General features: G+C 34.6%; 1 protein-coding gene across 5 annotated transcripts in view; it reads left to right on the top strand.

Annotated features, from left to right (window-relative positions):
- Nucleotides 1-21,435, top strand: part of LOC140506074 (aldehyde oxidase 4-like) — a 120,231-nt gene that overhangs the window by 22,737 nt on the left and 76,059 nt on the right. For 4 of the 5 annotated variants that reach the window (XM_072612832.1, XM_072612835.1, XM_072612831.1 and 1 more), the window contains exons 6-10: nucleotides 5,170-5,231; nucleotides 7,173-7,259; nucleotides 7,594-7,674; nucleotides 20,594-20,738; nucleotides 21,052-21,144. In XM_072612832.1, coding sequence (XP_072468933.1) covers nucleotides 5,170-5,231; nucleotides 7,173-7,259; nucleotides 7,594-7,674; nucleotides 20,594-20,738; nucleotides 21,052-21,144 — 468 coding nt within the window. The remainder of the gene's footprint in view (nucleotides 1-5,169; nucleotides 5,232-7,172; nucleotides 7,260-7,593; nucleotides 7,675-20,593; nucleotides 20,739-21,051; nucleotides 21,145-21,435) is intronic. The other variant, XM_072612833.1, reaches the window with a different exon arrangement.

Here is a 21,435-nt window from a genome sequence, read left to right as displayed (position 1 = left end):
TACAAAAAAGAAGTGCTTAAACATTTTTGTACATATGAATTCTTTTTCATTTTCTTTGATCTCTTTGGAATACAGACTTAGAAGTGGTATTGATGAATCAAAAGGTATGCACAGTTTTATAGCCCTCTACCTATAGTTTCAAATTGTTCTCCAGAATATTTGGACCAGTTCACAATTATACCAACAGTACATGAAGGTTTCTATGCTTTCAAATTCCCTCCAGCATTTGTAATTTTCCTTTTCTCTGATGTTAACCCATCTGATAGGTGTGAGATGGTACCTCAGAGGTGTTTTAACTTGCATTTAGCTAATCAGTCTTGATATAGCATATTTTTTAATGTAGATATTGATACCTGTGATTTCTTCTGAAAATGGCCTGTTTATATCCTTTGACCTTTTATCAATTGGGAAGTGGTTCATATTTTTGTAAGCTTGTCTCTTCTCTATAAATTTGAGAAATGAGGCTTTCTCCAGAGAAATTTGTTGTAAAATTCCTTCCCCTCCCTGTTAACTGATTTCCTTTTAATATTGACTGAATGACTTTTGTTTGTATAAAAAGAATTTCATTACAAGTAATCAAAATTTTATATTTTAACTCCCATGATCTTCTCTGCCTCTTCTATGGACATAAAATCTTCAGTTATCCATAGATTTGACAGGTAAATTTTTCTGTGTTCCTCTAATTTACTTGTGATATCACCCTTTGTCTCTAAATCATTTATCCATTTTGACCTTATTTTGGTATATGATATGAGATCTTAGTTTATGCCAACTTTCTGACAAAATGCTTTCCAATTTTCACAACAAATTTTGGGAAATGGTGAATACTTGCCCCCAAAGCTTGGATCTTTGGGTTTATCAAACACTAAATTACTATGGTCACTTGGTACTATGTGTTATGCACTTAATTCATTCCATTGACCCATCAGTCTATTTCTTTACCCATACCAGAATATGTCATGATTACTACTTTTTAATACAGTTGAAATCTCGTAGTGGTGGTCTATCTCCTTCACATTTGTTTTTCATTGATTCTTGACCTTTTGTTTCTCCAGATGAATTTTGTTTTTGTTTTCCCCCACCTCCAGCTCCATAAAATAATTTTTTGGCATTTTGATTGGCATAGTACTGAATAATTTAATTAATTTAGGTAGAATCACCATTTTTGTTATGTTGACTTGGTCTACTTATGAGCAATTAATATTTCTGCAATTGTTTTGATCTGTTTTTATTTGTACGAGTTGTATTCTGATAGTACCTAGGTTTGTCTTGTCAGGTAGGATCCCAAGTATCTTTCTATCTCTTTCTGTTTGGTTTTATTGATAGTATATGGAAATGATGATTTATGTGGGTTTATTTTATATCTCACAACTTTGCCGAAGTAGTTAATTTTCAACTAATTTTTGTTGGTTTTCTCTAAGTATACCAATCATATTATCTCCAAAGAATGATAGTTTTGTTTCCTCATTGCTTATTTTTATTCATTTTTTCTGGTCTTATTGCTGTAGTTAGCATTTCTAATATAATACATTATTGAATATAATCATGCATCCTTGCTTCATCTCTGATCTTACTGGAAAGGCTTCTTTTTTATCATTATTACATATAATGGTTGATCTTGATTTTAGATGGATCTTACTTATCATTTGAAGAAAGGCTACATCAATTCCTATAATTTCTAGTGTTTTTAATAGAAATAGCTGTATTTTATCACAAAATTTTTATGCATTTATTGAGAAAATCACATTTTTTTTTCTGTTTTTGTTATTGATATAGTCAATTATGCTTAGTTTCCCCAATTTTGAACCAGCCCTCCCTTCCTGATATTAATTCCATCTGGTGTTAAGTATGATCTTTGTGATACAGCACTGTAATCTACTACTCTTATTTCAACTTTTTGATCAATATTCCTTAGGAAAATTGGTCTATAGTTTTCTTTCTCTACTTTTGATCTCCTTGGTTTAGATATTAAAACCATATTTTTCTCATTAAAGTAGTCTGGCAGGACTAATTTTTTACCTGTCATTTCAAATGGTTTATATAGTTTTGGGATTAATGATTCCTTAAATAGCTGGTAGAATTCAAATTTAAATCCCTCTTGTTCTTGGGATGCTTACTTAGGGAACTCATTTGTGGTTTGTTCAATTTCTTTTAATAAGATATAGTTACTTATGCATTCAATTTCCTCTTCTATTAATCTGAACTATTTATATTTTTGTAAATATTCTTATGTTCCATTTAGATTGTCAATTTTACTGGCATATAATTTTTCATAATAACATCTAATAGTGGTTTTAATTTCATCATTATCAATGGTGCAATAAGCCTTTCCATTTTTGATGCTGGTAATCTAGTTTTCATATTTCTTTCCTTTAAATCAATGGCTTATTATTTAACTTTTTTCATAAAACTATCTCCTATCTCATTAGTTCAAGTTTTTACTTTCAATTTTATTTATCTCTCCTTTGATTTTTAGAATGTCTGTTTTAGTGTTTAATTGGGGAAATTTAATTTATTTTTTAAAGCTTTTTAGTTGCATGCCCCACTCAATGATCTGTTTTTTTATCCTCACTTTTACTTACGTGGATATAATATTTCCCATAAACACTGCTTTTCCTAAATCTCCAGATTTTTGGCTTATTCTCTCATTGTTGTCATTATATTTAATGAAAATATTGACTGTTTTCATGAGTTCTTTAGAATATTTTTAGTTTTCAATTAATTTTTAATTGATGCTTCCATGATCTTTTTGTGTATGTGATTTTTATTGCCTTATAACCAGAAAAAGTGTACCTACTAGTTCTCCTTTTCTGTATTTGTTTGTGACATTTTTTTTGCCCTAATACATGGCCAATTTTTATGAAGAAGTCATGTATAGCTGAGAAAAAGTTATATTCTTTTCTATTCCCATTCATTTTTCCCCCAGAGGTCTATCATATCTAACTTTTCTAAAATTCTATTCATATCCTTGTCATCTTTCCTATTTACTTTATGGTTAGATTTATCTAGCTCTGTGAGGGGAAAGTTGAGATCCCCATGTGTTGAGAAGCAACCTTATTTGCTGCAGCTTAATTTAGTTTCAGTTTGGATTGGTTCAGAAATGACACAGAGTCTCAAGTTTTATGTATGTTTATATGTGTGTGTGTGTGTGTGTGTGTGTGTGTGTGTGTGTAAAACTACTGTTTAATAATAATAATAATGGTCTCAATCAGGAAGTCCCAGAAGTTATACACAATCAGTAAATCTCAACAGTTATGTTACATCAGTAAGTCTTAAGAGGTATGTCATAATCTTACCACAATTGATCAGGACTGATGAGGGAATTATCTACATCTGGATCACATGACTGGGGACTCCTGGTTTAGCCTCCAGAGTCCCAATGGGAAGGTCCTGGGCTACACGTCAATAGTATGGGTGTTGGGGAGGGGCAAAGGGAATTCCTGAAGCTTCTCAGGACTATCCCCACCTTTAGTAGTTCCTTCTAATCAAGAAGGTATTTTGCCAATTAAGTGTGGGATTGATGGGAAAAGAGCTACTCTCAAAACATCATTTATCCTCTAAAGTAAGCTCCTCTATCGCATACTCTATGCACTATGACACTTTCACTGCAATTTTTATTGTTTGGGATGGAAGAAAAATGCATTATTGATACAAGTATAAAAAATAAAACAATCCCTACTCACACTAAGCTTACATTCTAAGGGAGGAGACAAAAGGTACATGTGGAAATATGTACATAATAAATATAAAATTAACAAATAGAAATATATACAAAGTTGTTCAATTCAAGGTTGCTTGGGAGAGTGAGCACCTGAAATTGGGACCAGGGAGGCAGGAGAGTCAGAAAAAGCTTCATGCAAAAAATGGTGCCAAAGCTACATCTTAAAGAATGTAAAGTTGGTGCTAGGTGTTGAGTGAGCACTGCAAAAGCAGAGAGACAAGAGATGGATTATGTTGTATGAGGAGCTGAAAGAAGCTCAGTTTGACTCAATCATAAAATGTAGGAGGGAGAATAATGGCCAATGAAGTTGGAAAGAAAAATTGGAGGCTAGGTTGTGAAGAGCTTTAAAAGTTAAACAGAAAGAATTTGTACTGGATCCTAGAGTGAATAGTATGCTACTGGCATTGGATGAGTGGAGTCAGATCTGCCTTTAAAGCAGATCATTTTAACAATAGTGTTTGAATGGATTAAAGTGGCAGATAGACATGGGCCAGGAGTGATCATATGTGAGAGATGTTGTAAGAATAAAAATGGCAAAATAAGACAACTAATTGAATGAGGAGTTTAGGATAATGCTGAAATTATGAATGTGACACACTAGACGAGTGGTGGCACTGTTGGCAGAAATAGCGTAATTTGGGAAAGGAAAAGATCTAAGGGAATAAATTTTGATTCAGTTTTAGACATTATGTTTGAGATAGCTTTAAGACATTCAGTTTGAAACATCCAGTTGGTGATGAGGGACTGAAACTATGGAGAGATTTTGTAGCTGGATATATTAAAAAAAAATAAACCTACACACATATGTATATGTATATTTATGCACAGACACACATATTTATAATATTCATGTATAGAACCTATAAACATACAAATATATATGCATATATATATACACACACACACATTTATTTATGTATATATGTGCGTGTATGTGTGTGTGTGTATCTATAAATCATCTCAGGGGAACTGATGAAGTTACCAAGAAAGAGAGTATCAAGGGAGAAGAGAAAGAGGCTCAAGATACAATTTTGGGAAACATTCACAAGTAGAAAAATTTGTTGTGGATGTTGAGAGATCTGCTTTTGATCATACCAGGAATCAGAAGTCCTCAAAAGTGGGACAGTTCTTGTAAATGGGCCATCTTGCTGATTTTAGGAAATGTAAAGAAGGATTTTATTCCATTCTATTTATTCCACTAATAATATGAGACGAGATGGCATATGCTTATATTTTATTCTTTAAAATATATGATATTTTATATCAGATATTACTGATATCTTTTGTTTTTATATCACTCCCAATATTCCTTTCCTTGCCCTCCCCCTCCCCCCCGGATCATCCCTTAGAGCAAAGAATGAAAAAGGGGGGGAGGAGCTAGTAAAACTAATAAATATATGAACCAATTCTGACAGTGCCACACCTATCCATCCTTCCTCCTTATTCAGGTAATTTGTGCCGATGTACTGGATACCGACCAATTGTAGAAAGTGGGAAGACTTTCTGTGAGGTGAGTAAAATAAAGTAAAATAAAGAGAACTGTGATCATAGAAGAGTTGATGGCTTAGTCAGCTGATAATTTTTATTAATGATTCACAGGAATCCAGAGTGGGTCATGTCGGAGCCTGAATTTGGACGTGACTAATAACATTAATCCACTGTAGGTTTTTGTCAAAGGGGACTGACATAGCAAAAAGAATATTTTAAGAAAACATTTCCTGGAATCCAAGCATACTCTGGGGTATATTGGGGAAACTGGAGACAAGACACCAAAGTTACTGTTAGAGTAATTAAAACAGGAAGTTTTGAGGACTGGACTAAAATGATGACAATGAGAATGAAATATATTGTTAAAATTTAAGAGATTTCAGAAGAGGAATTGTTGTGATTTGGTACATGAATATGATGAATGAAGGATAAAAAGGAGTAAAAATGAACTCATTGATTTTGAACCAGGCAGCTAGTATTTGGGTGAGTTATTACCAGGCAATGAATAATTTGGGGATGTATTACTGCATCAGAAAGATGTATGGAGGGGAAGAAAGATATTTTGAATTTGCAATTAGTGAAGTTTTACACGTAGAATGATATTTCTTTGGATCTGTACTGTAAGATACTTCTTGATTCAGACGTCAATTATGCCATACATTTTCTAAAGGAAATATATTCATCCACATATTTTACTAGGCTAAAATTAATAAAAGTATATTTAGTTAAAGGAAGGCTTAAAATATTATATGTACTTGTTTTAAAACTCAAATTTTGGTTCACTATTAATACTACAAAATCTTAGAAATTAAAAGACTTTGTTATCCCTTTAATATGAAGTTAGTCATTAAAACTTCTTTGTTTTATTATCATAACATAGAATCTATGCACAACCAAATAAATAGAAAATAGTGGAAACTGCTAGACTTTTTCATTTTGGGTGTCTTCATTTATCCTCTAAAGTAAGCTCCTCTATCGCATAATGAACTTTCTAATACAAAAACCGTCCTTATCACCCTCAAGGAGAGTATATTGTGAAGGACTCTTACACATGAAGAAATAGTCAATAAGTATTTATTAAGCACCTACTATATGTTAGGCACTGTGCTAACTGTTCAGGCTACAAAGAAAGTCAAAGGATGATAGAATACAAACTCCTTGAAGCCTGGGACTGTTGTCATCTTTGTACTATCAGCACTAGCATAGTGCCTGGCTCACAGTAGGTACTTAATAAATGTTTGTTGAATGAATGGCAAATTAAATTAATTGCTCTGTGCAAGGAATTCACTTGGGTCCTGGGGATAAGAAGATAAATAAAACAGATTCTTCCCACAAGGAGCTTACTTGATCTAGTAGGACTACTCCCCTCACCCTATTAACAATTTCCTTTTGATTGAATTATCAAAATAATTGTCTTTCCTTCATCTTGTGAGTATAGAAACTACTATCGTCAAGACTGAACTGCCTTTCTTTTCTATGGGGATGCTGAGAAAGTCATAAACTACTGAGTGGAGGAATTTGTTGAAAGACTACTTATTGTATGGTTTGTTCTAGATTTTTTAAAATGCACATTTTTATTGGCACTTCAGGTCAAGACTTGCTTCCATCATAAACATTTCCTTGTCTAACTGCATTCCATGCAGACCATTCCGTTATTTTCTTCCTTCATCACTTAGAGATCCCCTGTATGGTACCATCACAGATATGTTTTTATGTTTCCTTATCATAGTTTCTAGCTGTTCAACTATGTGAGTCTTCTAGCTCCTTTTTCCATTCCTCACTCCTCACTGTGAGTTATGTGAGGGCAGAGATCATGTCTTGTACTTCTGCTGTGGTCCCTATGGGACTTAATACAAAACCACACACACACATACAGACACACACACACACACGCACTAAATCCTCAATAAATGTCTGCAGAATTAACACATGAATATATTTCTAAAGTATGTCATTTCCATAGGAATCAACTGTTTGTCAACTGCAAGGAACAGGAAAATGTTGTATGGATCAAGAGGAAAGCCAATTTTACCTCGATAAAAAGGAAAAGGTATGTCATGTATTTCACTTTCAATTTGAGGTAAAGCTAATCTTGATGATCAAAGCAGCTAGGCAATAACTACATAAATCCAGATGAATTCCATTTTCTTTCCTTTAATGACTAAAGTATGTGGTAACAAAAAAATAAGGTATAGCATAACTTTACAAATAGCTCCCCAAAGGACCTAGCTTATTTCTGGGGTTTTGGGGGGAAGGATGGGACTAGTTGTAAGGAGTGAAGCATTCTTCAGGGTAAAGATCATGATTTCTCTCCAGTTTGCAATTGTATCCTTTCATTCCATGAAACCTTCATTTAATGAAATTCAATTTGGTTTGTTTTTGAGATGTGTACTAAGCTGTATGATGAAAGTGAATTCCGGCCCTTTGATCCATCCCAGGAGCCTATATTTCCACCTGAGCTGATAGTAAGATATTTTCATTTTGTTTTTTTATGCTGATATATGTTATTACAGAAGAAAACATAAATTAATGTTTATTTATCATGCTACTCATATTTTTAAAAATTTAATAAACATCAGAATGTAACAGTCCAGCACCATGTTCTCGAATGTTCTACCAGGTGAGTTCCAGGGGGTTTGATTAAGCTCCACTTTAAAGAACAGGGATATGACAGAGGAAAGGGCAATGACTTGGAAGACTGAAGACATAGGTTCAAGGCCTGGCTCTACCACTTATAGAATCTTAGGCAAATCTGTTAACTTCCATGAACTGCAGTTTTTTGAAAATGATACTCAATAAATTTCATTGGCTTCCTATTGTCTCCAGCAAATACAAAATGCTGTGGTTGGCATTTAAAGACATTCATAACCTATCCCCTTCCTACTTTTCCAATCTTTTATACCTTACTCCTCAATGCGTACTCTTCATACTCTTCAAACCAGTGACACTGACTTCCTGGTTGCTTCATGAACAAGACATTCCATTCCTCAGCTCTGAGCATTTTCTCTGGTTATCTCCCATGCCTGAAATGGTCTCCATCCTCCACTCTGTCTTCTGACTTCCCTGGATTCCTGTAACCAAAATCTTACTTTCTACAGGAAACCTTCTTTAACCCTTCTTAATTCCAGTTCTTTTAAATATTTCCTGTTTATTCTGTACATAACTTGCTTTGTGTATATTTATGTGAATGTTGTCCCTCTCATTGGATATGTAAACTATTTGTGGGCAGACACTTTCTTTTGCCTCTTTTTATATCCCCAGCTTAGCACAATGCCTAGAACACAGTAGGTGCTTAATAAATGTTTATTGATTGTCAAAAATAATGGAATGTTTAAGAGTGTTTAATTTTCTAATTAAAAATTTATTTCCTCTCCCTTCCATTCCCACCTTGTTTAAAAAAAGGAAGAAAGAAAAGCAAATTCTTTGTAATATACATAGTCAAATAAAACAAATTCACTCATTGGCTGTGTTCAAAAAATAAGTTTCATTCTGGATCCTAAATCCATTACTTCTCTGTAAAGAGAAGGATACCAAAAAACTAAAGTTTCAGTCCAATGGAAGGATGGATTAAAGGTTCTTTTAGAGGGAAAATGGAATTCATTTTACAATGAGTCTAAAGGCAACACAAAATACAATTTCATGAGACACATAGTTATCTTGTATGGTGTTATTCAGTAGAATGATTCTTTTTGAGAAGTTTATCTTGAAAATAGTTATAACAATAGTTCCCAATATCTGCCATAGAGAAAAAAGGGGTAGAGAAATTCTGTGTAGAACTTGATGATACTCCCACATTCAACCAATATATACTTAATATTTTTTTGCAAAATTTTTTTTTTGCAAAAGATGGTCCTATGGTAGAATTGGGACAGAACATGTTGTTTCTTCTTGAAGAGTAAGAAGTCAATTTGTGTATCACAGATACTTTTTGTCTTTGAGAAAAGAGTTAAAAAGTATTGGACATAGTAAGAAAAATGTAGCATCAAAAAAAAGTGGAAATGTTTATAGTTTAACAAACAACAAACTTTGGGAGACTATTTTGGGAGTCAGTAATTAGCCATTTCTTTATAGTCAAACCAACTTGTAAGAGCAAAAAAAAAAAAAAAAAAAGAAACTGGAACTAAATTAGAAGAGAAAGTGAAAATGAGAAGACCCAAGTAATAAAACTCCAATATGACCTAGCTATTTATTCTGGAAAATGGAAATGAATAAAAGAAACATCATGGGCACTAAATATTGATTTTTCTAATCATTTTTACCAATGTAGATTAATTACCTCAATCATATCCTATGCTTAAAGAGCATAGGAATCACTTTACCTAGCAAATATTTTACTTCTTTGACAAGAAGAGAGATGGCAGTCTAGGGTAACACCATTTTAGAATATATGCTTGTAAGATATTGAAGAAAAACAGTGGAATAATTTTCAAGAGACTCAACTATGCAAAAATATTATACTTGAAAAAGGAGAGAATACCAAATGTATGGGAAAAATCTCAGACCTTATTGTTGCAAAAAATTAATCAGGAAATATTGATTCTATATGTAAATTTATGCTACTAGGAATGACTATCAATTCATATTTCCCATCTGTGTAACATATTTATTGAATCATAATATCACAAGAAGCCGGGAATTCACAAAAATGATTCTATACCACATCACATCTTTACAATAACCCAGTTGACTAAAAGGTATAAAATATAAAAGGTATACTGTGTTTATTGATTTCTGACTATAAAAAGCATTTGACTTGATTTAGGAAAGGAGCACTTTAAAGATTTTCTTCATTGGGCTGTCCCTTGCATATGTCAGAATTTTGTAAGTTTTCTGCAGACCCAGTTTTGTAAGGTAGTCTTGATAATTAGATAATTCCAACAGAAATTAGTCTTTGGCCACACTTTTGTTTTGTATTTTTACTTAAAATTTGTTTTTAACATTTATTTTAAAAAATGACTTGTAAATTATCTTCCTCCTTTTCACCACTCTTCCACCAATTGAGAAGGCAAGCAATGTGATATCAACTATACACGTGAAGTCAGGCAAAATACATTTCCACATTAGCCATGTTGTAATTTTTTTAAAAGCAAGAAACATAAATTGAAAAAAATATGCTTCAATTTGCACTCAAAATTAATCACTTCTCTCTCTTGAGTGGATAGTATCTTTCGTGATGGGTCCTTTGGAATTGTCTTGGATCATTGTCTTGATCAGAATAGCTGTCTTTCACAATTGATCATTCTTCTGATATTATTGTTACTATGTACAGTGTTGTCCTGGTTCTGCTTACTTCACTTTGCATACATTCATATAAATCTTTTTGGTTGTTTCTGAAACCATTCTTCTCATAATTTCTTACAGCACAGTAGTATTTCATCACAATCATATACCAAAACTTGTTCAGCTATTCTCTAATTGATGAGAATAGCCTCAATTTTCAATTCTGTTACACCACAAAAAGAGTTGCTATAAATATTTTTTGTAAATACAGTTTCTTTTGCCTATAGTGTGATATAGGTGAGATAGACCTAGCAGTGGTATTACTGGCTCAAAGGTTATGCACTGCTTTATTTCTCTTTAGGAATAGTTCTAAATTGATCTCCAGAAAGCTTGGACCAGTTTACAACTCCAACAGCAGAGCATTAGCAGCCCAATTTTTCCACATCCCTTTCAGCATTTACCATTTTCTTTTTTTTTGTCATTATAGATCATCTCATAAGTATGAAGCGCTACCTCAGATTTATTTTAATTTATATTTCTCTATTCACCAGTGATTTAGTGTATTTTTACATGACTGCTGATAACTTTGACTTATTTTCCTGAAAACTGGCTGTTTGTATAATCTTGCCACTTATCAATTAGTGAATGGCTTGCATTTTTATAAATTTGGATCAATTCCCTATATACTTGAGAAATGAGGCCTTTATCAGAGAAAATTATTGTAAAAAATTACCCAGTTTCATGCTTTAAAAAAATGACTGCATAGGTTTGTTTATGCCAATCCTTTTTAAATTCATGTTATCAAATTTATAATTTATCTATCTTGGATTCCTCTCTGTGTCGTTATGTCAAGTCACATACTCATTTTCACTTTAAGTTGGTATACCATGTGAGATTGTTGTCTATACTTAGTTTCTATCCAACTGTTCTCTAGTTTTCCCAGCAATTTTTAGGAAATGGTGAGTTTTTGTCCTAAAAGCTTAGATGTTTGTGTTTATCAAATCTTAGATTATTGTGGTCATTTGCTATGATGTATTGTATACGTAATCTATTCCATTGATCCACCGTTCTATGTCTTAGTCAGTACCAGTGATTACCACTTTGAAATACAGGTTGAAATCTGGTACTGGTAGGAAGCCTTTCTTTACATCTTTTTTCATATTCTTTACCTTTTGTTCCTTGAGATGAAATTTATAATTCCTTTTTTTCTAGGTCTGTAAAATAATTCTTTGGTAATTTTATTGTTACAACATTGAATAAGTAAAATAATTTAGGTAGAATTGCCTTTTTTAATTATATTGACCCAGTCTACCTATGAGCAATTAATATTTTTCCAGTTGCTTAGATGTCTTTATTTGTGTGAAAATGTTTGGATAATTGTGTTCTTTTTTTTTTTTAATTTATTTATTTGACATTCATTTTAACAAAATTTTGGGTTCCAAATTTTCTCCCCTTTTGTCCCCTCCCCCCGCAAACACCGAGCATTCTAATTGCCCCTATCACCAATCTGCTCTCTCTTTTATCATCCCTCTCTGCCCTTGTCTCCATCTTCTCTTTTGTCCTGTAGGGCCAGATAACTTTCTATACCCTTTTACCTGTATTTTTTATTTCCTAGTGGCAAGAACATTACTCAACAGTTGTTCCTAACACTTTGAGTTCCAACTTCTTTACCTCCCTCCCTCCCCACCCCTTCCCTTTGGAGGGCAAGCAATTCAATATAGGCCAAATCTGTGTAGTTTTGCAAATGACTTCCATAATAGTTGTGTTGTATAGGACTAACTATATTTCCCTCCATCCTATCCTGTCCCCCATTACTTCTATTCTCTTTTGATCCTATCCCTCCCCATGAGTGTCGACCTCGAATTGCATTCTCCTCCCCATGCCCTCCCTTCTATCATCCCCCCCACCCTGCTTGTCCCCTTGTCCCCCACTTTCCTGTATTGTGAGATAGGTTTTCATACCAAAATGAGCGTGCATTTTATTCCTTCCTTTAGTGGAATGTGATGAAAGTAAACTTCATGTTTTTCTCTCACCTTCCCTCTTCATCCCTCCACTAATAAGTCTTTTGCTTGCCTCTTTTATGAGAGATAATTTGCCCCATTCCATTTCTCCCTTTCTCCTCCCAATATATTTATCTCTCACTGCTTGATTTCATTTTTTTAAGATATGATCCCATCCTCTTCAATTCCCTCTGTGCATTCTGTCTCTATGTGTGTGTGTGTGTGTGTGTGTGTGTGTGTGTGTGTGTGTGCATGTGTGCATGTGTAATCCCACCCAGTACCCAGATACTGAAAAGTTTCAAGAGTTACAAATATTGTCTTTCCATGTAGGAATGTAAACAGTTCAACTTTAGTAAGTCCTTTATGACTTCTCTTTGCTGTTCACCTTTTCATGCTTCTCTTCATTCTTGTGTTTGAAAGTCAAATTTTCTTTTCAGCTCTGGTCTTTTCATCAAGAATGCTTGAAAGTCCTCAATTTCATTGAAAGACCATTTTTTCCCCTTAAGTATTATACTCAGTTTTGCTGGGTAGGTGATTCTTGGTTTTAGTCCTAGTTCCTTTGACTTCTGGAATATCCTATTCCATGCCCTTTGATCCCTTAATGTAGAAGCTGCTAGATCTTGTGTTATCCTGATTGTATTTCCATAATACTTGAATTATTTCTTTCTAGCTGCTTGCAATATTTTCTCCTTGACCTGGGAACTCTGGAATTTGGCCACAATGTTCCTAGGAGTTTCTCTTTTTGGATCTCTTTCATGTGGTGTTCTGTGGATTCCTTGAATAGTTATTTTGCCCTCTGGTTCTAGAATCTCAGGGCAGTTTTCCTTGATAATTTCATGAAAGATGATGTCTAGGCTCTTTTTTTGATCCTGGCTTTCAGGTAGTCCCATAATTTTTAAATTGTCTCTCCTGCATCTATTTTCCAGGTCAGTTGTTTTTCCAATGAGATATTTCACATTATCTTCCATTTTTTCATTCTTTTGGTTTTGTTTTGTGATTTCTTGGTTTTTCATAAAGTCATTAGCCTCCATCTGTTCCATTCTAATTTTGAAAGAACTATTTTCTTCAGTGAGCTTTTGAATCTCCTTTTCCATTTGGCTAATTCTGCTTTTGAAAGCATTCTTCTCCTCATTGGCTTTTTGAACCTCTTTTGCCAATTCAGTTAGCCTGTTTTTCAAGGTGTTATTTTCTTCAGCATTTTTTTGGGTCTCCTTTAGCAGGGTGCTGACCTGCTGTTTATGCTTTGACTGCATATCTCTCATTTTTCTTCCCAGCTTTTCCTCCACCTCTCTAAGTTGATTTTCAAAATCCTTTTTGAGCTCTTCCATGGCCTGAACCTACAGAATATTTAGTCTGGATGTTTGGGATACAGAGGCCTTGACTTCTATGTCTTTGCCTGATGGTAAGCATTGTTCTTCCTCATCAGAAGGGAAGGGAGGAGATGCCTGTTCACCAAGAAAGTAACCTTCTATAGTCTTATTTCTTTTCCCTTTTCTGGGCATTTTCCCAGCCAGTGCCTTGACTTCTGAATATTCTCCTCACACCCACCTCGCCTCCTGATCCTCCCAGCCAGTGCTTGGGGCCTGAGATTCAAATGCTGCTCCCCAGCCTCAGGGCTTCGGCAGGGGCAGGGCTGCTATTCAGTGTGAGATTAAGTTTAGGTGCTCAGGTGAGGGCAGGGCTGCCTCTCAGGCTCAGTTCCCTCACGGGGTTTATGCACAGACCTTCAACAATGGATCCAGGCTCCTGCCAGCCCAGAGAGCCCCGGTCTGCTGCCACCCCTCAGCTTCTGCCTCCCGAGGGGGCCCGAGCCATGGGGGTACCCCACTCCCCTCTCGACCTGCCAAGAAGACCCTCTCACTGACCCCCATCACCTGTGGGTGGAGGGGCCTGCACAGCCGCTGGAGATCCCGTCCCTGAAGCCCGCTCAGATCTGCTCCACTCCGTGCTGCGGCCACGGCAGGGCTGGGCTGGGCTCCGCGTCCGCAGCGCAACGGACCTTTTGCGAGAGGTTTGCAGGTCCCTCTGGAACAGAAATCTCCTTTGCTCCACTGTGCTGTGGCCTCTACTACTCCAGAATTCGCCGTGAGTTCCTTTTTACTGATGTTCTATGGGTTGTGGGTTCGGAGCTACGTGTATATGCGTCTTTCTACTCCGCCATCTTGGCTCCGCCCCCGGATAATTGTGTTCTTATAGTCCCTGGGTTTGTCTTGGCAGAGAGACACCCAAATATTTCATAATTTCTGCAGTTCATTTTATATGTAAACTTTCTCTTTAACCCTTTCTGTTGGGTTGTGTTAGTAATATATAGAAATGTTGATTCTTTATTTGGATTTATTTCATATCCCTCAACTTTTCTAAAGTTTGTAATTGGTTCAACTAATTTTTAAATTTAAAAGTTTTTAAAAATTTTTTATAAAAGTTTTAGAAAAGTTTTTTAAAGATTTTTTAAAACTTCAACTAGTTTTTAGGTTTAATATTCTAGTATTCTCAAAACATATCCTCATTTTATCTGCAAAGAATGATACTTTTGTTTCCCAATTACCTATTTTCATTCCTTCAATTTCTTTTACTTGTCTTGTTCCTATAGCTAGTATTTCTAATGCAATATTGAATAATAATGGTACACCCTTGTTTTACCCTGATCTTGTTGGAAAGACTTTTAGTTTATCCCCATTACTGATAATGCTTGCTCTTGCTTTTAAGTAGATACTACTGATCCTTTTAAGAAAGGCTCTATTAATCCCTGAACTTTCTAGGTTTTGTGTGTGTGTGTGTGTGTGTGTGTGTGTGTGTGTGTGTGAGAGAGAGAGAGAGAGAGAGAGAGAGAGAGAGAGAGAGAGAGAGAGAGAGAGAGAAATGGAGATTGTAATGTTTCAAAAGCTTTTTCTGCCTCCATTGAGATAATCTTATCATTTTTTTTTTGTTATTGCTATGGTCAATTATGCTTGTAGCTTTCCTAATTCTGAACCCCTTCCCTGAATTTTGTGACATATTGCTTTAATCTTATTGTTAGTATTTTGTTTAAAATTTTACATCGTTATTCCTTAGGGAACTTGGCCTATGGTTTTCTTTCTCTAATTTTGCTCTCCCAGGTTTAGGTATCAAAACAATAATTTTATCAGAAGGATTTTGGTAAGGCTCATTTATTTTTTCAGTTTATATAGTATTGGGATTAATTATCCCTTAAATATTTGGCAGAATTTACTTATTAATGCCTCTGACTCTGGTGATTTTTTCATAGAGAGCTCATAATGACTTGCTGAATTTCTTTCTATTATATGGATAGTTAAGTATTCTATTTTTCTCTATTAATCTGAGCAATTTACATTTTCATTAATATTCATCCATTTCACTTACCTTCTCAAGTTTTACTGGTATATCACTTCTCAAAAGATCTCCTAATAATTGCTTTAATGTCATCTTCATTGGTGGTATATTTACCCATTTCATTTGGTTTTCTTCTGTCTTTTTAAAAAATACCAAATTAATTAATGGTTGATCTATTTTATTATTTTTTTCATAAAACTCATCCCTAGTTTTAGCTATACGTTTGACAGTTATTTTATTTTCCATTTTATTAATCTCTTTTATTTTCAGGACTTTTCTTTTTTGGTGTTCATCTGGAGATTTTAAATTTATTATTTTTCTGAGTTTTTTCCCATGACATGCCCAATTCATTGATCAGGTCTTTCTTTTATTGATAGAGGCATTTAGAAGTATAAAATTTCCCTTTGGTATTACTTTGGCTAAAACCCCAAATTTTTATTATTTTGGCTCAGACTAACCATAAACAGACTAACCATAAACAATAAACATTGTTTAGATCTCACTTTATTTGTGTAAAAAGTGTTTTGTAAATTGTGTTCATATAGTTCCTAGGTTTTTCTTGGCTTATAGACCCCCAAGTATTTTATATTGTCTATAGTTATTTTAAATGGAATCTCTCTGTCTCTTGCTGCTGGACTTTGTTGTTAATGTATAGATGGCTGATGGTTTATGTGGATTTGTTTGTTTTGCATCCTGCAAATTTGCTAATCTTGTCAATTATTTCAGCTAGTTCTCTAGTTGATTCTTTCTAATTCTCTAAGCATACCATCATCTGTCTACAAAGAGTGATCATTTTATTCCTTCATTGCTGATTCTAATTCCTTTAATTTCCTTTTTCTTTTCTTAGTGCTATAGCTAACATTTCTAGTACAATATTGAATAATATTGATAATAATGGGCATCCTTGTTTCACCCTGATTTTATTGGGAAGGCTCCTAGCTTATTTCCATTATAGAGAGTGCTTACTGATGATTTTAGATAGATAGTGCTTACATCAATGAAACCTCCTATTCACAGTTCTGTGAACATGTTTACTATTCTATGGCCCCAACATGTTTGAATTTTGTTTCCAACTAACTTTGCTAGTTTTAAGGGTATAAGGTGGTACCTCAAGTTTATTTTATTGTGTACGTCTCTGATTATTAGAAAAATTGAACAGTTTTTACAGAATCACAGAATGTTAAATCTGAAAGGGACCACAGAGATCATCTAATTCAACCCCTTAATATTAGATATGAAGAAACAGTACAATAGGTTGATGAGGTTTGCACAGTTTAACAGATAGGACAAATAATTCAAGTACTTACTAATAATTCATGTTTCTTCTTCAAGAACTACCTATTCATCTCCTTTGACCATCTGTCCATTTGGGGAATAAACATCACTGCAAATTCAAGTAAATTCATCTTACATTTGAGATGTCAAATATTGGTCAGATATGCTTACCAGACTTTTATCATATGTACTTATCAATTTCCCTCCTAGACTGTTTTTCTTTTATTTGAAAATATTATTTTTTTTTTGTTGTATAAAACTTCTTTATTTTAATAGCATCCTATTTTCCATATTAACTCATAACTTTAATTGTTGTCTTCAAAGTTATGACAAATGTATCACTTCAATTTCTTTTCTTTTTTATAATGTGAAGTGTATGTGTATGTGTGTGTGTGTGTGTGTGTGTGTGTGTGTGTGTGTGTGTGTGTGTGTTTGGGTAGCATTGACATTTTGGTGTATTCACTTGACCTGGAAATTCATAATTCACAAAGAATATCTCTTCAATTGTGTCAAAAACATCCCTTCAGCTCCTAGATTCTCACATCTAGTTGGATGTTCAATACACTGAGTGAGCTAATTAGTACATGTATATGGTATAGGCATCATATAAGAACAATGAAATGGGACCAGAACAGAAGAGGAGGAATAGAATTTTCTGAGTTATATTTGAAAAACTGCCCAGTACTTTTCATTATTCATAAATTGTGACAAAACCCCACTGGTTTATCACCAACATTCTTCCAATGTCTTTTTTGTGACATTCAAAGCTATTAAAAGTTATTAAAGTTATTTAAGTCTATGTGGGCCAATAGAGTGTAAACACTTATTGGTCCTACAGGAGATTGGAGCATGAATGGATTGTTGTTGATATACAAGGAGAATACAAGGAAATAATAAGATGTTGACACCACTGAGGTGTTAAAAAGTTTCTCTAGGAATCCCCCCTTCCCTACTCTACTTTTACCTTATCTATCCCTAATCAGGTCTTTGGTTCATCCCAGCTGATAACATTTAGCACACTTCTAATGAGAAGTTATTGTTTGTTCTTTCTTTTCAAAGAAGACCAAGACAACAGGGAGGTGATGCCATGACTTGCAAGTGAATTGGATTTAAGTGAGGAAGGGCTTTTCAAAGTCAGCAGCTTCACTATTTTCTCCTGAGCATCCAGGTCTAGTGGCAAGAAATAGATCAGAACAGTTAAAGATGGCCTCAGATGCAGTGGGAGACCTTTTTAAGCCAAGGCTTTCCCAGGTCTCAGTTTGTCTGAGGCAATGTCCATAGGTAAGAAGTGAGTCAAAGAATGGCCTTTTTTACCTAATTAAAAAAAAAATCAATCTAGGAGGGGAAGATCCTCAGGGTTTCTGTCCAAAACAGACACAATTCTGAGCTATCAGGTCCCAAACAGTGATCACTAATTGAGGCTTGGGTTGGAAGCCATTGTTAGCCAATCGATGTGAGCCAGAGTTTAAGGTGTGGTCCTTAAGAAAGAAATCTAGCCCATAAACCCCAAGATATCTTTTTAAAAATTAGTTTATTTGTTTTCAGTTTTCAATAATAACTTTCAAAAGTCTTAAATTTTTTCGCCCTCCCTCCCCAAGATGGCATGCAATCTTATATGGGTTCTATACATACATTCTTATTAAACACATTTTCACATTAGTCACGTTGCACAGAAGAAGTAAAATGAATGGGAGAAACCATGAAAAAAACAAACCAAAACAAAACATAACACTAGAGATAATAGTCTTCTTCATTCTACATTCCAACTCCATAGTTCTTTCTCTGGATGTTGATGGCATTTTGCCTCAAGAGTCCTTTGGAATGTTTTAGGTTCTTGCATTGCTGTGAAGGGCTAAGTCTATCAGAAACAGTCCTTGCACACTGTGGCTGTTACTGTGTTTAATGTTCCTCTGGTTCTGCTCATTTCACTCAGCATCAGTTCATACAAATCCTTCCAGGCCCTCTGAAGTGCTCCTGTTCATCATTTCTTATAGAATAATAGTATTCCATTACATTTATATATAATGTTGTTCAACCATTCCCCAATTGATGCACATACCCTTGATTTCCAGTTCTTGGTCACCACATAGAGAGCTGCTATAAATATTTTTGTACATGTGGGACCTTTCCCCATTTTTGTGATCTCTTTGTGATACAGTCCTAGAAGTAATATTTCTGGGTCAAAGGGCATGCACATTTTTGTAGCCCTTTGGGCAGAGTTTCAAATTGTTCTCCAGAATGGTTAGATCAGCTCGCAGCTCCACCAACAATGAATTAGTGTTCCAACTCTCCCACATCTTCTCCAGCATTTATCATCTACCTGTTTTGTCATGTTAGCCAATCTGATAGGTATGATGTGGAACCTCAGAGTTGTTTTGATTTGCATCTCTGTAATCCATAGTGATTTAGAGCATTTTTTCATATGACTATAGATAGCTTTAATTTCTTCCTTTGAAAACTGCCTGTTCATATCCTTTGACCATTTATGAATTGGAGATTGACTTGTATTCTTGTACATTTGGCTCAGTTCTCTATATATTTTAGAAATGATGTCTTTATCACAGACATTAGTTGCAAAAATTCTTTCCCAGTTTTCTGCTTCCCTCCTAAACTTGGTTTCATGGGGTCAAACTACTAGAAAATTATTTTCTAGAGCTAGGAAAAATAATATTAAAATTCATCTGGAAGAACAAAAGGTCCAGGATATCAAGGGAATTAATGAAAAGAAATGCTAGGGAAGGTGGCCTAGTGCTTTCAGATATCAAATTGTATTATAAAGCAACAGTCATCAAAATCACTTGGTACTAGCTAAAAAATAGAGGGGTAGATCAGTGGAATAGGTTAGGTACTCAAGACCAGTAGTCAATGAATATAGCAGCCTACTGTTTGATAAACCCAAGGACTCCAGCTTCTTGGATAAGAACTCACTGTTTGAAAAATAATTGCTGGGAAAACTGGGTAACAATGTGGTGGAAACTGGGCGTAGAGGACAGGAGAGGAGAGGAGAGGGAGAGAAAGAGGGAGAGGAGAGGAGATGGAGCTGCATTACCCAACTGGAACTTGCCAGTTGTGTCTCAAGTAGGGTGTTTTCTACTACTCACAAATTGTTGTTTGTCCTTTGTTCTTGAAGAGGACCATGACATCAGGAAAGGGATGCCATTGACTTGCAAGTGAATTGAATTTAAGTGATGCAAAGATGCCAGCTTTATTTTTCTCTCCAGAGTCATCTGGGTCCAGTGCCAAGATACAGATCAGAATTACTGGAGATGGTCCCCTTCTCACAGGCTACTAAGAATCCAAACAATCTCAGACAAACCCCCAAGAACATAGCTAATGATATCCAGTAAACCACTATTATTTTAATGATGGGGTTGATCCAAAAGATTTTTGAGATTCTTTCTAGCACTAATAAGCCACCATTTTAGGGCTGTAAGACTCAGAGTTTATAACTACAAAAATGGTGTTCACTTTTTATGGCTATTTTTGCTTCAGGTTTTTGCTTGATAGCTTTACCTGAGGGACTATTCCCTAGCATTTCTTATGCTTTGTTTCCCTCTAGAGGATGGCAAAAGATCCCCAGAAGAAAACTCTTATGTTTTGTGGAGACAGGGTTATGTGGCTGTCCCCTGCTAATATGAGTGAACTTCTGGAGCTACGAATGAAGTACCCTACAGCACCTCTTGTCATGGGTAACACCACAGTAGGTGAGCAGAGATACCAAACATCTTTTGTCACTGAGTTCCTTCAAGAGTTTCAGTCATGTGTGATAACAATAAGGTTGTGGAAGATAGTATTTTAAACTCCCTGAAAAGTCATAGCTATGTAGATATAAGTTTGTTATTTTAGAATTCATAAATATGGTCTTTTAGAATGGTTTGTGGGCTTTGTTTTTGTAAATGAATTCTTGAAGTCACAGTTTAATTCTGGAAAGTCATCCAGTTTTATATATATTGAATAGTTACTAAAAGAAAGTCTCTGTTTCCTCTATTTAAACCTCTAAATGACTTTTCATTGAAGGACTAAATGTGAAATTGAAAGGAGAATTTCACCCTATTATTATATCACCAGTGGGATTTACAGAATTAAATTTTGTGGATTTTACAGATGATGGTAAGTACTTCATTTTACTAGTAAGATGTTAGTAATGATTACTGGTATCTTCATGTTAGAATGTTTATGCTTCACTACAATCATCTGAATATTCAATTTATAACCTGATATTCATAAAGTGTCTGTCCACTGATCCTTTTCAAATTGACTGATAGTGCAATTCTGGTATTACATTATCTAAAATCTTCTAGAAGCATAAAAATTTGATTCCATCAACCTTTCTCTACTCTTTTTCTCCATTGGCATGAATTTATTGGGCAAAAACTCTTCAGCAAATTTAACATTACACAC

Source organism: Notamacropus eugenii, chromosome 5 (assembly GCF_028372415.1).
Source record: "Notamacropus eugenii isolate mMacEug1 chromosome 5, mMacEug1.pri_v2, whole genome shotgun sequence".
NCBI classification, from domain to species: Eukaryota; Metazoa; Chordata; class Mammalia; order Diprotodontia; family Macropodidae; genus Notamacropus; species Notamacropus eugenii.
The sequence above is the reverse complement of the archived record's forward strand: the minus strand, read 5'-3'. Positions and strand labels throughout refer to the sequence as shown.